General features: G+C 63.2%; 1 protein-coding gene across 3 annotated transcripts in view; it reads left to right on the top strand.

Annotated features, from left to right (window-relative positions):
* CACNA1A (calcium voltage-gated channel subunit alpha1 A) overlaps window positions 1–12,857 on the top strand; it is a 211,479-nt gene extending 198,622 nt beyond the window's left edge. For all 3 annotated transcript variants that reach the window (XM_047094938.1, XM_047094939.1, XM_047094940.1), the window contains 9 exons: window positions 6,357–6,464; window positions 6,610–6,710; window positions 7,272–7,381; window positions 7,495–7,633; window positions 7,762–7,875; window positions 9,241–9,276; window positions 10,349–10,535; window positions 10,845–11,095; window positions 11,919–12,857. In XM_047094938.1, coding sequence (XP_046950894.1) covers window positions 6,357–6,464; window positions 6,610–6,710; window positions 7,272–7,381; window positions 7,495–7,633; window positions 7,762–7,875; window positions 9,241–9,276; window positions 10,349–10,535; window positions 10,845–11,095; window positions 11,919–12,614 — 1,742 coding nt within the window. In that variant the 3' untranslated portion in view covers window positions 12,615–12,857. The remainder of the gene's footprint in view (window positions 1–6,356; window positions 6,465–6,609; window positions 6,711–7,271; window positions 7,382–7,494; window positions 7,634–7,761; window positions 7,876–9,240; window positions 9,277–10,348; window positions 10,536–10,844; window positions 11,096–11,918) is intronic.
* Window positions 12,858–13,391: the final 534 nt, after the last annotated feature.

Genomic DNA, 13,391 nt, shown 5'->3' with positions numbered 1-13,391 from the left:
CGGAGGTCCTGTTTCTTCGCTGGGATTTAGCCAGAGGTTACGCTGAGCGCCCGGGGACGCATCTGATCTTTCGTGCACTCCACATCTCTCTGACTTCTTCTGCCGCCAGCCAGAGAGAACACTCGGCTTTTCGGCGTCTCACCTGATTAGGTCAGGCCCACCCAGATCAGCTCTGTGTCTGACAGTCAGCCGACTCAGGACTTTAATTACTTTTGCAGAGCCCTTTCACAGCAGTCCCCTAGACTAGCGTTGGATTGGACAGCCAGAATCTTAGGACAGGAGGCAGGGGCGGCTTTAGAATTTGGCCTGCCGTGGTTCCCTCACCTGTAAAACAGGTCTAACAGCGCCCCCACTCTTGGCACGTGATGCTTTGGTGGCCCGGCTGCTGTTTCTCTCTGGGGAACCTGTTCAGGGGTCCCAAGGGAACCCAAGACTCGGGTTCAGTAATTGACTAGAAAGACTGAGAACTGAGAGGCACTGTTTGACTCACGGTCGCAGTTTATTACAGCAGAAGGACACAGGTTAAAATCCGCAGAGGAGGGGCGCCTGGGAGGCTCAGTTGGTTGGATGGCTGACTCTTGATTTCGGCTCAGGGCATGATCTCACGGTTGTGGGATCGAGCCCCACGTTGGGCTCCCTGCTGAGCATGGTTCTCTCTCTCTCTCTCTCTCTCTCTCAAAAAATAAATAAGTAGAATTTACAAATAAAAAACTGAAACGTGCAAAGCAGAGGCACATGGGTCAGGGTCCCCTGCTGGTGGAGTTACGCGGGCAGCACCCGGAAGTCGGCTCCCGGTGTCCCCACGACCGCGTGTGACGGTGCAATTCTACCGACGAGGGAAGCCCGCCCGAGCTTCGGTGACCAGAGTGTCCCTTGGGGGTTGCTCGCGTAGGCCTGACCGACCTTAGCTACTCAGACCCCAGCCACTCCAGAGGTCACACTAATGATGTCACATGGCCCAGACCCCCCTCCCCCCACCCCCCTGCCATAAATCACACTGTTAGAATAAACCATCTTGAGCGGCCCAAGGCCCTCAGATAAACAAAGAGGTTTTTATCACACAGGACACTTTAGAAAGTGACCTCCCAGGAGACGGCCAGGGACCAGTCCTTTCTTCCAGAATGTGCCGAGTTGTCCTTTACCACGGGGACACCTTCTGTGGGACCCCAGTAAGGCCAGTCGTTGGGACACCTGCCAGATTCCCCACGTGAGGGTTTCAGGGGCTCCTGGGAATGTGCCTGAGTTTGGCTGTCACTCGTACTCCAGATGCTACTCAGTTCCCAGAGGGTCACGCCCTCAACATCTCTGAGCCAAGGGCCTCTCCTCGGTCCTGACGTTGACAAAGGCACCAGCCCCCCCCGCCCCCCCCGCCAGAGTTCCACGGGGAACAGCTGAGCCCATCTCTGGGGTTAAGGAATGTCGGCTGAGTGCGTGGGGACAACAGTTACAACAGTGATGACAATCACAGCCATTTCAGCTGAGAGTCTCAGGCAGGCTCAAAGTATAACACCTTTTTTTTTCTTTTTTCCCGACAGCTCAGTTTACTTCTAAACACACTGAGCACCTGTCCAGCAGGCAGGGGACAGCATGTGGGAACAGATTAACCTCTGTCATTCTCCAGATCTCCCCAAATTGGGAGGCCATTCTTAGCTAGATGCTTGGGAGAGAGGACACAAGTCCCTCGGCTCACCCCTGTGTCCCCTTTATGTCTGTGCCCCTCCCTCCTCTGTCTGTCTGTCCCTCCCCCACCACCCCACCCCTCCGCTCTCTCCGCCCAGGAGCGTCTCATCCTTATACAGGGAAAGTCCTTCTCTCTTCAAGTTTCTTTTGTTCCTGGATGTTGTGTCTGAACTCCTGAATCCTCCTTCCAAGGGACTCAGTCTGCGTCCCTTCATTGCCCCCCTGCCCTCCTGCTGCCCGCAGCCAGCCGATGAGGGCAGGGCCGACCACCTGCCTGAACAAACATAAACCCAGTTAGCAGATCAAAACCCCCAGCCGAACACTAACGTTCTGACTTCCGCTGAGCGGAAAGCGAGAGCTTTACTTTTTTTTTTTAATGTTTATTTATTTACTTTGAAAGAGCGAGAGCTGAGAGCTCGAGCAGGAGAAAGGGAGGGGCAGAGAGAGAGAGAGAGAGAGACAGAAAATCCCAACCAAGCTCTGCACCGTGAGCATGGACGTGGGGCTCGAACTCACGAACCGTGAGATCGTGACCTGAAATTAAGAGTCAGACGCTGAACTGACTGAGCCACCCGTGTGCTGCCAGCCCGGTCACTGGGAGGGTTGGGGGCAGGGCGAGGGGAGGGGTCGCATGGGGAAAAGATAAGCCCAGAGCCAACTAGTAGCTGACACGCAGGGTGACCTCAGCTTCCTAAAAACAGGAACGCTTTCTGCCATGGTCTTAGGAAGGGCCACAGTCCTGGCTAACCCCACCCAGGGCCAGCCCGGACTCTTGTTCAAGACTGCGCGTAGCTGGCCAGCCGAGAGGCCACTGTCCCACCCTTTAATCCCCCCGAAGACCAGACTCTCTCTGAAGGTGGGGTCCGCCATAACCTGGAAGGTTCTGGGGTGGGCCTCGTGGGAGCTTAAAGGCTTTGCCTTGCCCGCACCAGAGAGGGTGGCCTCCTGGCCTCTTGTTACCTGCCTGAAACTGATGGCCGTTGGCCATGGCTCGTTGAATGGGAGCGTTCATTGAGTGCCTGCTGTGTGCCCAGCCCCGTCGCCGGTATGTGGGACACGGCAGTGAAAGACCAGTGAACCTCCAACCCTCACGGGACTGCAGGGAAACAGGCGACAAACAACAAGCACGACGAGTCCGTGGAGCGTGTAATGTGTGGGAAGGTTGGAACTCTGCGGAAAGGCTAGAGCAGGGTCGGCGGCCGGGGAGTCTCTCAACCGGGGGCCGTCTGCCCCCAAGGGACGTTGGCAGTGTCCGGACACGTTTTTAGTTGTCACACTGAGAGGAGGGACCGCCTCTCTGAGGCCAAAGTCCTGCAGAATGAGCCGGGGGAGGGGAGGACCCTGGGGCAGGACGCTCCGATCACACCTGGTTTGGGCGTGACTGTTGCTCCTGCCCCTGCCCCCCCCCCCCCCGTAGTAATCGTGTACCTGGAGGAGGAATAAGTCCGAGCCTCAGCCCTCAGGGAACCCCAGGACCTCCGCGGGAGGCCACCTTGAAATCCCCCGGACATTTCCCTTCATTCAATGCGACTGACAATCTTACAATCCTAGATGTGATTGAAGGTGGTGGTTCTCGGGTGGGGGGGTGGGGGGGCAGTCTTGTCCCCCAGGGGACACTTGGCAATGTCTGGGGACAGTTTGGTGGCCAGGATTTGAGGAGGGAGCTGCTGGCAGTAACTGGATGTGTGGAGGCCAGGGACGCGGCTCAGCCCCCGCCATATAGCGCGTGGGCACCCCGAAACCGGGAACGACCCAGCCCCCAGTGTCCACAGATGCCAGGAGCGGGCAGCTTAAGCCGTAGACGTGTCTTCTCGCGCGGGTCTGCAGGCTGGAAGTTCAAGATCGAGGTGCCAGCAGGGCTGATCCCTGGTGAGGCCTTTCTCCTCTCTCTCTCTCCCTTTTTTTTTTTTAATTTATTTTTGAGAGAGACAGAGCACGAGCAGGGGAGGGGCAGAGAGAGAGAGAGAGAGGGAGACACAGAATCCGAAGCAGGCTCCGGGCTCCCAGCTGTCAACGCAGAGCCCAACTCAGGGCTCGAACTCCCGAACCACGAAATCATGACCTGAGCCAAAGTCGGACGATTCACTGGCCACCAAGGCACACTTCTCTCTCTCTCTCTCTCTCTCTCTCTCTCTCTCTCTCTCTCTCCTTATAGGGACGGACACCAGTGCTACTGGACTAGGGACGACCCTGTGACTTCATGTAGCTTTAATTACCCCCTGAGAGGCCCTATCTGCAAATGCAGTTACACTGGGGGGTTGGGGCTCCAACGTGATTTGGGGGAGGGGACACATTTCAGTCCTTAATGACAGGTGTCTTCCTTTTCTTCATGAGAAACGGGAAACATAAGCCCTAAAGAGAAAGTGGCTTTTAATAAGAAATGTTATGTTCTCTTTTCTCCCTTCCTGTGTCTCTGAGAAGGAGCCACAGAGACCCTGGGCACCTCCCTTAGCCACAGTGGACAGCAGACAACCACTTCCCGTAAGGAAAGAGAAACAGTTATAGGTTAGTGTCTAGGGTCTTGAGAGCTTAACAACACCGGGGGTTTTCCCAAGGGTCCCAAGGGTCTCCCGCAATAGTCCTGACCTCCCAACCTGAGTCCTGACCCACCACCCATCAGTCCCACCCACCCCACCCCCCCACCCCCCGTGCAGCTTGGCCCCTGGTGACCACAGCCCCCTGCGTCGCCAGTGGTGTAAAGGAAGACCAGACCGGGGGAATTCGCCCTCTAGCGGGTGAGATAGGGAATGACATCATGAGGTGATTTGTGGGAAGAAGAGAAAGAAGGAGGGCGTCAAAGAGGATGGGGGAGGGCTGTTTTTAGCTGGGGAGGCCAGCTAGAAGACTTGTTTGATAAAGAGGTCGGGCAGGGACCTGAAAGAGGTAAGGGAGGGAGCCATGCGGATATCTGCAGGAAGAACAATCCTGGCAAAGGAAATACAGGCTGTGCAAAGGCCCTGAGGCAGGACCGTGCCTGGTGTGTTTGAGGAACAGTGAGATCGGTGTGTCTGGTGAGCAAGGGCAGAAGTAGAGGAAAAGAAGGAACATCCCGCAGGGACTTCTGGGCTCATGGTGAGGGCGTGGGCAATCACAAGAGCTCCAAGCAGAGGAGGCCCGTGACCGACAGGGATGGTCACAGGCGCCCCCTGGTGGTGGAGAGGGGCGGACATGGAGACCTGAGCAGAGGCGGCCGTGCTAACCCAGGCAGCGAAGTGCCGCATTGCCTCAACATTCTCACTCCAGCACAGGCACTGAGCTTTACCTGCGCATCGACAAAAAGCCCCTTCTGCTAGACTTTTCCCGGAATAAACACACGTGTCCAGAGTCACATGGGAGAAGATGAGCGAAAACTCCACAGAGTGCCTGGCAGATGGCTGTGCTTGGCCCGCATCTGCGGAGAAGCTGGGCCGGGGCAGCCCAAGGGTGGGGGGGGGAAATGGGGGGGGGGGCGGGGAAGGAAGGGCAGAGAGGCAGACACCGGGCCAGGAGAGGCAAAGCGGGCTTTTGGGGCTCCCCAGGCGGAGCAGCTCTTCAGCGGGCATGCGCCAGGGGATGGCTGCTGAGACGCTGAAATGCTTCTCTGTGGTGGGGGAAGGGGGGTAGCTGGCCCCTGCCCTTCCCCACACCTGCTGGGCCTCCCCCCACAATCCAGCAACTGCAGGGTCCGTATCTGGCCTGCAGGGGGCCTTCCGGCCCTTGCTCTAGCTCTGTGACTATTGTGGCTCCGTGCCTGCCCGTAAAAGTCAGGAGCAGTGCCCTTGTGCCCGGGGCTGGGGGCTCCGAAACGGCGCTGGGGCCAGGTTGGTGTCTCAGGCAAGATGGAGGAGAACGTGCTGCTTCTGGAACAAACAGCCCCAAGGTCTCCAGCCGAAAAAGATTTGCTTCCCGTTCCTGCTGTGTGTCCTCCCTGGGTCGGCAGGGGGCTCTGTCCGTCAGTCACTTAGGCACCAGGCCTGAGGGAGCAGCCACGATCCGTAATATCACCAGAGGGAGAAAGAACTCAAGAGTGGCCCTCGCTGGCCATCAAATGCCCCCGCCCGAAAGTGACGGTTCACGGTGCTCACAGCTCATTAGAAAGAACTCCTCACGCGGGCCCCGGCCAGTCCCAGGGGCCAGGGAGAGTCATGTTCCCGTGCACTCAGGCAGGAGGGACCAAGAATCACTGGCAAAGAGACGGTGGCCACCGTGGCTGGGGTGAGGGACCAAAGGCCAGCAGCGGCAGCAGGTCACATCCGGGGGAGGGGAGGCTTGGTTGAAGGAGAAGTCTCCTCTAGCAGGGTTGCTCTGGGACGCCCTGGCCTCTCTGGGCCTTACTCCGGGCCGCGTCTCAGATGCACGGGCCACCGTGCTAATAATCCTCTAGCAGAGACTGCCCTGAGCCCACACGCATATGACCTACTGTGGCCTTCGATCCGGTGAGGTGGGTCCTATTGCCACCGTCCCGTTTCGCGGATGGGAATACCGAGGCCCGGGGCGGTAGACTGCACGGCTGGACCCTCTTGATGTCTGCGGTCCCCCACACAGCCACTCCGCGGCCCTGGCCCTGCCCAGGACTGAGGCCCACGTAGCCATTCCTCCTCCGGGACAGGCCCACAGGGAACTGGTGACCCGTGAGAACCAGGGCTCTGGAGCCCGAGCGGGCGGGCAGTCAGGGCCTCTCTGTGCGCACGTTGCAGGCGGGGCCGACAAGCAGCAAATGGACGCTGAGCTGAGGAAGGAGATGATGGCCATCTGGCCCAACCTGTCCCAGAAGACGCTCGACCTGCTGGTCACCCCTCACAAGTGTAAGAGCCGTGCCTCGCCCGGCCCCGGGCTCTGACCCGCCAGGACAGAAGGGGCGGGAGAGAGGAGGAGGCAGGTGCAGGGACTAGGCTGGTGCCTCCGGGGCCCCCACCCACGGCGAGCTCGTCCTGTGCCCCCCCCCCCCAGCCACAGACCTGACCGTGGGGAAGATCTACGCGGCCATGATGATTATGGAATACTACCGGCAAAGCAAGGCCAAGAAGCTGCAGGCCCTGCGTGAGGAGCAGGTACGGCCCTGGGCCCCGGCGCCCTCCGCTCCGGTGCCCGTCGCCCTGCGGGCACCGCGGTGACAGGCCAGAACAGCGAGGGGTAGCCAGGACCCAGAGCAGGTCGCTGGAAAGCAGGGCCGTGCCAAGGAGGTGGCCCGGACGAATTCATCTGCTCCGCCTTGGGGGCCCTGGGCACCCTGGGGGCAATCTGACCTTTGCTCTGGGTCAGACGGGAGCCACCCTGCTCCTCGTTAGACGTGGGAAGCGACCTCACTCAGGTGGCCGCCCTCTGGTGGCCGTAGCTGGTAAGGGCTGGGGCCGGGAGACCCGGGAGGAGGCGAATCTCCAGGTCCAGGTGGGAGATGAGGGGGCCAGACCGGGTTGAGAAGTGGTCCCGTTCCGCATGGATTTGCAAGGAGGGAATTGCTTTGGGCATTTGGCGGGGGGCGGGGGGAAGGTGGCGCACTCTCGGCACAGCGTCCCTGCTGTCTCTCAGCTGCAGCCGTGGCCAGAGCCTGAGCCTTGAACACCGTCCCCAGCCTCCGCCCTGTGCACACACGTTGCTCTCTGTCCCCCCAGAATCGGACACCACTCATGTTCCAGCGCATGGAGCCCCCGTCCCCAACCCAGGAGGGGGGCCCTGGCCAGAACGCCCTCCCGTCCTCCCAGCTGGACCCAGGAGGAGGCCTGTGAGTGTGGCTCTGGCCAGAAGGTGGGGATGGGAGGGCAGGGGGCGCCATCCCCCGGGGGCAGCCGCCCCTGGAGTGCCCACTACCACCCCAGCCTCTGTCCCCCCGCACAGGTTGGCTCACGAAAGCGGCATGAAGGAGAGCCCGTCCTGGGTGACCCAGCGGGCCCAGGAGATGTTCCAGAAGACCGGAACGTGGAGCCCAGAGCGGGGGCCTCCCACCGACATGCCCAACAGCCAGCCCAACTCCCAGGTGCCTCTGTCCCCCCCACTCCACCCCCCACCGCCCCACAGCTCCCGGGCGCGAGCAGCACAGGAGGGAAGGGTCTGGGGTCCGAGCGTCAGGTCCCGGACTCACCGGCCTCGCCCTGTGCCCCACAGTCTGTGGAGATGCGAGAGATGGGCAGAGACGGCTACTCAGACAGCGAGCACTACGTCCCCATGGAAGGCCAGGCCCGGGCGGCCTCCATGCCCCGCCTCCCCGCGGAGAACCAGGTGAGCGCTTTCACCCCCCCCCCCACCCAGGGCTGGACTCAGGGCCCCCAGGGTCCCTGCTGGCCAGCAGTGGGGATGCCGTGGCCCCCTCCCTCCCCGCACGGCCCAAGGGGTCTCTTTCCTCCGGGATCCCGGCTCAAGGGGGCCACCCACACCCTCAGCCGCAGGGTGAGGGCCCTGCCACCCTCTGTGGCCACCCCCGGAGGCCCTCAGCTCCTCCCTGATGGAGGACACATGGGGGCGCGGGAGGGGTGGGGGAGGTGACGCGTCAGGGCCAGGTGAGACCGGCGATCGGGAACGCGCACCCGGGCACGCGCACGCACAGACGCACGCTACGTGTCCGTTTGTGCTCTTACTGGCACCTACGGACGCACACGCGTGTGCACGTGGGTCTGCTCTTGGGAACTTGGCAGGTCCTAGGACCTGGTAGCAGAGTCTGGCGGGGGGGTGGGTGGCCTGGGGACAGCTGGGGTTTGTATTTCCTGTCTGGTCTTTGTGGGGGCCGGTGGGGAGGGACAGGGACGTATGCCTGATGCGTGTCTGTGTGTGGCCGCTTCACCCAGCTGTAGCACCCACTTGGTCAGTGCTGGCGGGGGAAGGGGTGGGGGGGGAGAGGTGCGCCCACTGCCCCAGGCTCGCAGGGACAGGGGCACCGGAGCCAGAAGCATGGCTGGCCGCCCGCCCAGCCTACAAGGCAGGGTGGCATAGTCTGGCTGTGGCAGGCTTCCCGTGTGCTGTGCCATGGCGTGTGCACGGGGTACAAGGCTGTGCTGTGCCTGGCTGGGCCAGGGTGGCTCCAGGACCTGGCCTCTGGCTGCTGAGAACTCGGGGGGGGGGGCGCCCAGCTGCATGTGGCCGCCCAGCGTCATCCCGCCAGGCCTTCTCCCCACCTCCCGCGCCACCCACACCCCCAGGACTGAGTCGCTGGACCCCAAGAGAGGGTTGGGACGGGACGGCTGACGGCCACCCCCTCCCCAAGCTTTTGAGTGTCAGTGGGAACCAGGGCTGGGGCACCCTGCATGAGGCGGAGCCCAGGGCCCGGGGCCTGTGGTCACGCCATCCCATCTGTCCGTCTCGTGCCTCTGCCATCTGTCTGTCTGTGGGGTCGCCTGTCTGTCTCCTCTGTGCCCGTGGGAGGCTGGCCGGCCGGGCCTGGGGTCACCCACACACCAGGGACTTTAACACCTCTTTCCCTGACCCTCTTGCCCCGTCCCCCTCCCCCCCGCCCCCCCCCCCCCACCGCCCAGGTTCCTCTTTCCTGATCCTGGCATCTCCGTGTACCACCTCTCACTCTCCCTCTTGGCTTTTATATTTATTTTCTTCTTTCTGTTTTTCTGTGTGCACCATCCCGTGGGGCTGTGACAGAGGAGAAGGGGCCGGCCACGTGGGAATAACCTCAGTGTATGTACCGCCTCCCGGCTGGGCTCCGGCCCCCTCTTCCCGCCCACCCCCCCTCGTGGGAGTCCCGTCATCTCCCCTGTCCTCGGACCCCCCCCCCCTTTCTTTGCAGACTGCAACCCCCCCACCCCGTGAAGCCCCATCCTTGTGTGTTGTGTCTTCCGTGTGCCTGCCGGGCGGGCCTGCCCCCCACCCTTCCCCCCAACCCCCCAACCCCCTCTCCTCCAAGCCCCCAAACTGGGAGATGCCATCTTTCCAGGAAGCCTCACCTGCAGCCCCACCTGGCCCGCTCTTTTTCAGAGGCTCGTACCCCTGACGCCACCCCTGACCCTCTGGTGCAGAAGCCCCAAGTCTCTTAAAACTGCCACCTGGGGCGGAGCCACCGGCCATTCGGCTGGGATGGCCTCAGGTGCCATCTTCCTCCTCTCCTCTCCCAGCAGCAGAGAACCACAGGCCCCTCTGTAGGGTTTGACCCCTGGGGGTGCAGCGCGGGCAGGCTCCCAGGTTGCAGGCCAAGGGGAAGGGCAGCTCCCCTCGGGGCCTCAAATGCCAGGGGAAGCCCCTCAAGGGCTCCCTTCGGGAGCCGGACTCGGGTGGGCAGGAAAGCCCGGTCCCGGCTAGCCCAGGAGAGGACAGTGAGCCGGAAGGCTGGGCACCCGGTCCTGAGCACGCAGGAGGCCTGCCAGCCTCCAGAGAGCAGACAGGAGTGAGCGCCGGGCTGTGCTGCCCAGGGCCCGGGGCTTCCGGGTGGTACCCGGGCTGGGGGACGCTCTCCCCTTCGGCGAGCCTGCCTGCCCCTGGCTGGATGGCCAGGGCTGGGGGGTACCTCCCAGGGGTGGTTCCGAGAAACGGGGCTGGATCAGATGGGGCCTCCTGGCCGGAACCCAGGATGGGCCCGGGAGGAGGCAGAAGGGTCCCGGGACCCTGGTGGATCAGAAGCCGAGCCCCACGGCCCTCTGGGACTCTGCCCCCCCGACACTCACGCCCCGTCACCGAGGGCTGAGGGGCCGGGACAGACCGGGACCGCCCGGTGCGGGCCGCTGACCCCGGCCCGCTGGCCTGTCCACCCCCCCAGACCATCTCAGACACCAGCCCCATGAAGCGCTCAGCCTCCGTGCTGGGCCCCAAGGCCCGGCGCCTGGACGATTACTCCCTGGAGAGGGTGCCGCCTGAAGACACCCAGCACCACCACCAGCGGCGCCGAGACCGCGGCCACCGAGCCTCTGAGCGCTCCCTGGGCCGCTACACGGACGTGGACACAGGTGGGCTACCGCTCAGGGCCCAGGGGACGAAGGAGGGGAGGGGACGACAAGGGAGAGCAGGGAAACACCGAGGCCGAAAAGAGGAGGTCTGGACCAGGAGCAGGTCCCTCAGGGGACAGGACCAAGCGGCCGAGCTGGGCCCGATGCCGCCCAGAGCCTGGGGACCAGACCCCTGACGCCCAGCAGGCTCTCCTTGGTCCGGGAGAAGGTGCCCCTGTCTAGAGCCCACAGGCCCTCGGGGAGGCCTCCTGTGCGCCACCCACGCCTCCTGCATGGCCGTCTGTTTGTCTGACTCCCTGCTCTGCCCAGGCTTGGGGACCGACCTGAGCATGACCACCCAGTCCGGGGACCTGCCGTCTAAGGAGCGGGACCAGGAGCGGGGCCGGCCCAAGGACCGGAAGCACCGGCAACACCATCACCACCACCACCACCACCACCCCCCACCCTCGGACAAGGAACGCTACCCCCAGGAGCGGCCTGACCATGGCCGGGCCCGGGCCCGGGACCAGCGCTGGTCCCGCTCGCCCAGCGAGGGCCGTGAACACATGGCACACCGGCAGGTGGGTGTGGCACCGGGCACCCCTGATCCGAGCCCCCGGGGGGAGACAGCTCGGGGGTGCGGGACGGGGACGGGGGCGGGGAGGGGGGGCACACCAGAGAGCCACTCTAGGCAGGGTCTCCATTCCCCAAATGTGACCTCTGACCCTGCCCACCACTGGGGTCCCCAAGCCAGGGGGGAGCCGGGCAGGGGGAGACGCTGCCCCCAGCCACTCCGGCTCCCCACTCTGCCTCCCCCCCAGCCCCCCTGCCCGCCTGCCGCCCCCTCCCCTGCCCCGCAGCTGCTTCCTCTTTGGTTGTGGATCACCGTTTGAGTTTCTGGCCAGCGTGGTCCTTACGACTCATGCCCCCCGCTGGCTGCCTGCTGCCTTTTGCTTTCCTTTAACCCGGCTTCCGTTTTTGTTTCGATTATGATTTCTGTCCTCTGGACGCCTGTGAGTAATTTTTGAAACTTCTGCTATTTAACCCCGAAACTTACAAAACTCCATTTCTCATTTCTCTTTTCACTTTGTTGTGTTGGTTTTCGACTTCCCCCTCCCTCCTTGTCTCTCACTCCTCCTCTCCCTCCTCCTCCCCCTCCTCCCCTCCCGGTCCTCCTCCTCCTACCTGTGGCTGTTGCTTTTCTCCTTTTTTTCCATTCAAACGTCCTGTGTCCCCTCCCCCCCACTCCTCCACCTCCTCCTCCCGGTCCCCTCTCCCCGCCCCCTTTGGTTTTCCTTTGCCCCCTCCCTCTCTCCCTCCCGTCCTCTGTGTCTCCTCCGTCTCCTTCTGGTTGATTTTGTTGTATCTTTTTTTTTGATTTCCTTTGTTTCAATTTTCGTGTAGGGCAGTAGTTCCGTAAGTGGAAGCCCAGCCCCCTCAACATCTGGTACCAGCACTCCGCGGCGGGGACGCCGCCAGCTCCCCCAGACCCCCTCCACCCCCCGGCCACACGTGTCCTATTCCCCCGTGATCCGTAAGGCCGGCGGCTCGGGTCCCCCGCAGCAGCAGCAGCAACAGCAGCCGGCGGCGCGGCCGGGCCGGGCGGCCCCCAGCGGCCCGCGGAGGTACCCGGGCCCCGCGGCCGAGCCTCTGGCCGGGGAGCGGCCGCCCGCGGGGGGCCACGGCAGCAGCCGCTCGCCCGCGATGGAGCGGCGGGGCCCGGGCCCGGCCCGGAGCGAGTCCCCCAGGGCGTGTCGCCACGGCGGGGCGCGGTGGCCGGCGTCCGAGGGGCCCCCCGGGCCCCGGCACCACGGCTACTACCGGGGCTCCGACTACGACGAGGCCGACGGCCCGGGCGGCGGAGGAGGGGAGGAGCCCCGGGCCGCGGCTTACGACGCGCCACCCCCCGCGCGACGCGCGTGCTCGCCCAGGACTCCCCGGGCTCCGGGCCCGGCGGCGTGCGCCTCGCCTTCCCGGCACGGCCGGCGACTCCCCAACGGCTACTACCTGGCGCACGGACCGGCCAGGCCGCGCGGGCCGGGCCCCCGGAGAGGCCTGCACGAAGCCTACAGCGAGACCGACGACGACGACTGGTGCTAAGCCCGGGCGAGGTGGCCCCCGCGCCCGCCCGGCCCCCCCACGCACCCCACGCACACGCCCCGCGGGGAGGAGCCGCGCACGGGCCGCGGGCCCACCTCGCTGCCGCCTGCCCAGCGCACCCGGGGGGTGGGGGTGGGGGTGGGGGGGGCCCGGGACGGCCCCGGACTCTGGAGGGAGACCCCAGGACCCGGACACACCAGGGTGGCCCGCGAAGACCCTCGGCCAGAAAAGCCGCTGGGGGGCGGGTGGGGGGGGCGGCGATGAGCCCCCCCAGCCCCACCCAGCCGACCCAACCCCGCCTCCCCCCGCCCCCCACGAGGGGGACCCTGGAAGGGGGGGGGGGAGGCAGACAAACCATACAGCCAAGGGATTCGAATTAACTCAGCCATTTTTGGAGAACCTTGGGGAAAATGGAAATTTAAAAAAAAAAAAAAAACAACACACATTTTTAAAAGAAAAACGGGGAGAAAAAAAAATCGCTTCTATTGATGAGTTTTATCATCTCAATTGAATCTTTCCTTTCCCTGGTGAACGCGAGCTGGTGGCCCGTGTTGTGGCGGAGAAGCCGGAAGCGAAGCCGAAACCCAGCGTCCCACACAAGACCCTCCACCAGACGCTCATACCCCACACACGTTCTCAGACACACACAGGAGTGCTTGCTGGTTATACCAAACCCTACTATTACTGCCTGCAGAAAAATCAATTTAAAAAGATACACAATTTTAAAAAGGACAAAAAAATTAATGATTGAGAAAAGAAGCATTTTTTTCTGACATT

This window comes from Lynx rufus, unplaced genomic scaffold, assembly GCF_022079265.1.
Source record: "Lynx rufus isolate CCGP_SWC_20201006 ecotype Redwood Valley unplaced genomic scaffold, mLynRuf1.p SCAF_4, whole genome shotgun sequence".
In the NCBI taxonomy this organism is placed as follows: domain Eukaryota; kingdom Metazoa; phylum Chordata; class Mammalia; order Carnivora; family Felidae; genus Lynx; species Lynx rufus.
The sequence above is the reverse complement of the archived record's forward strand: the minus strand, read 5'-3'. Positions and strand labels throughout refer to the sequence as shown.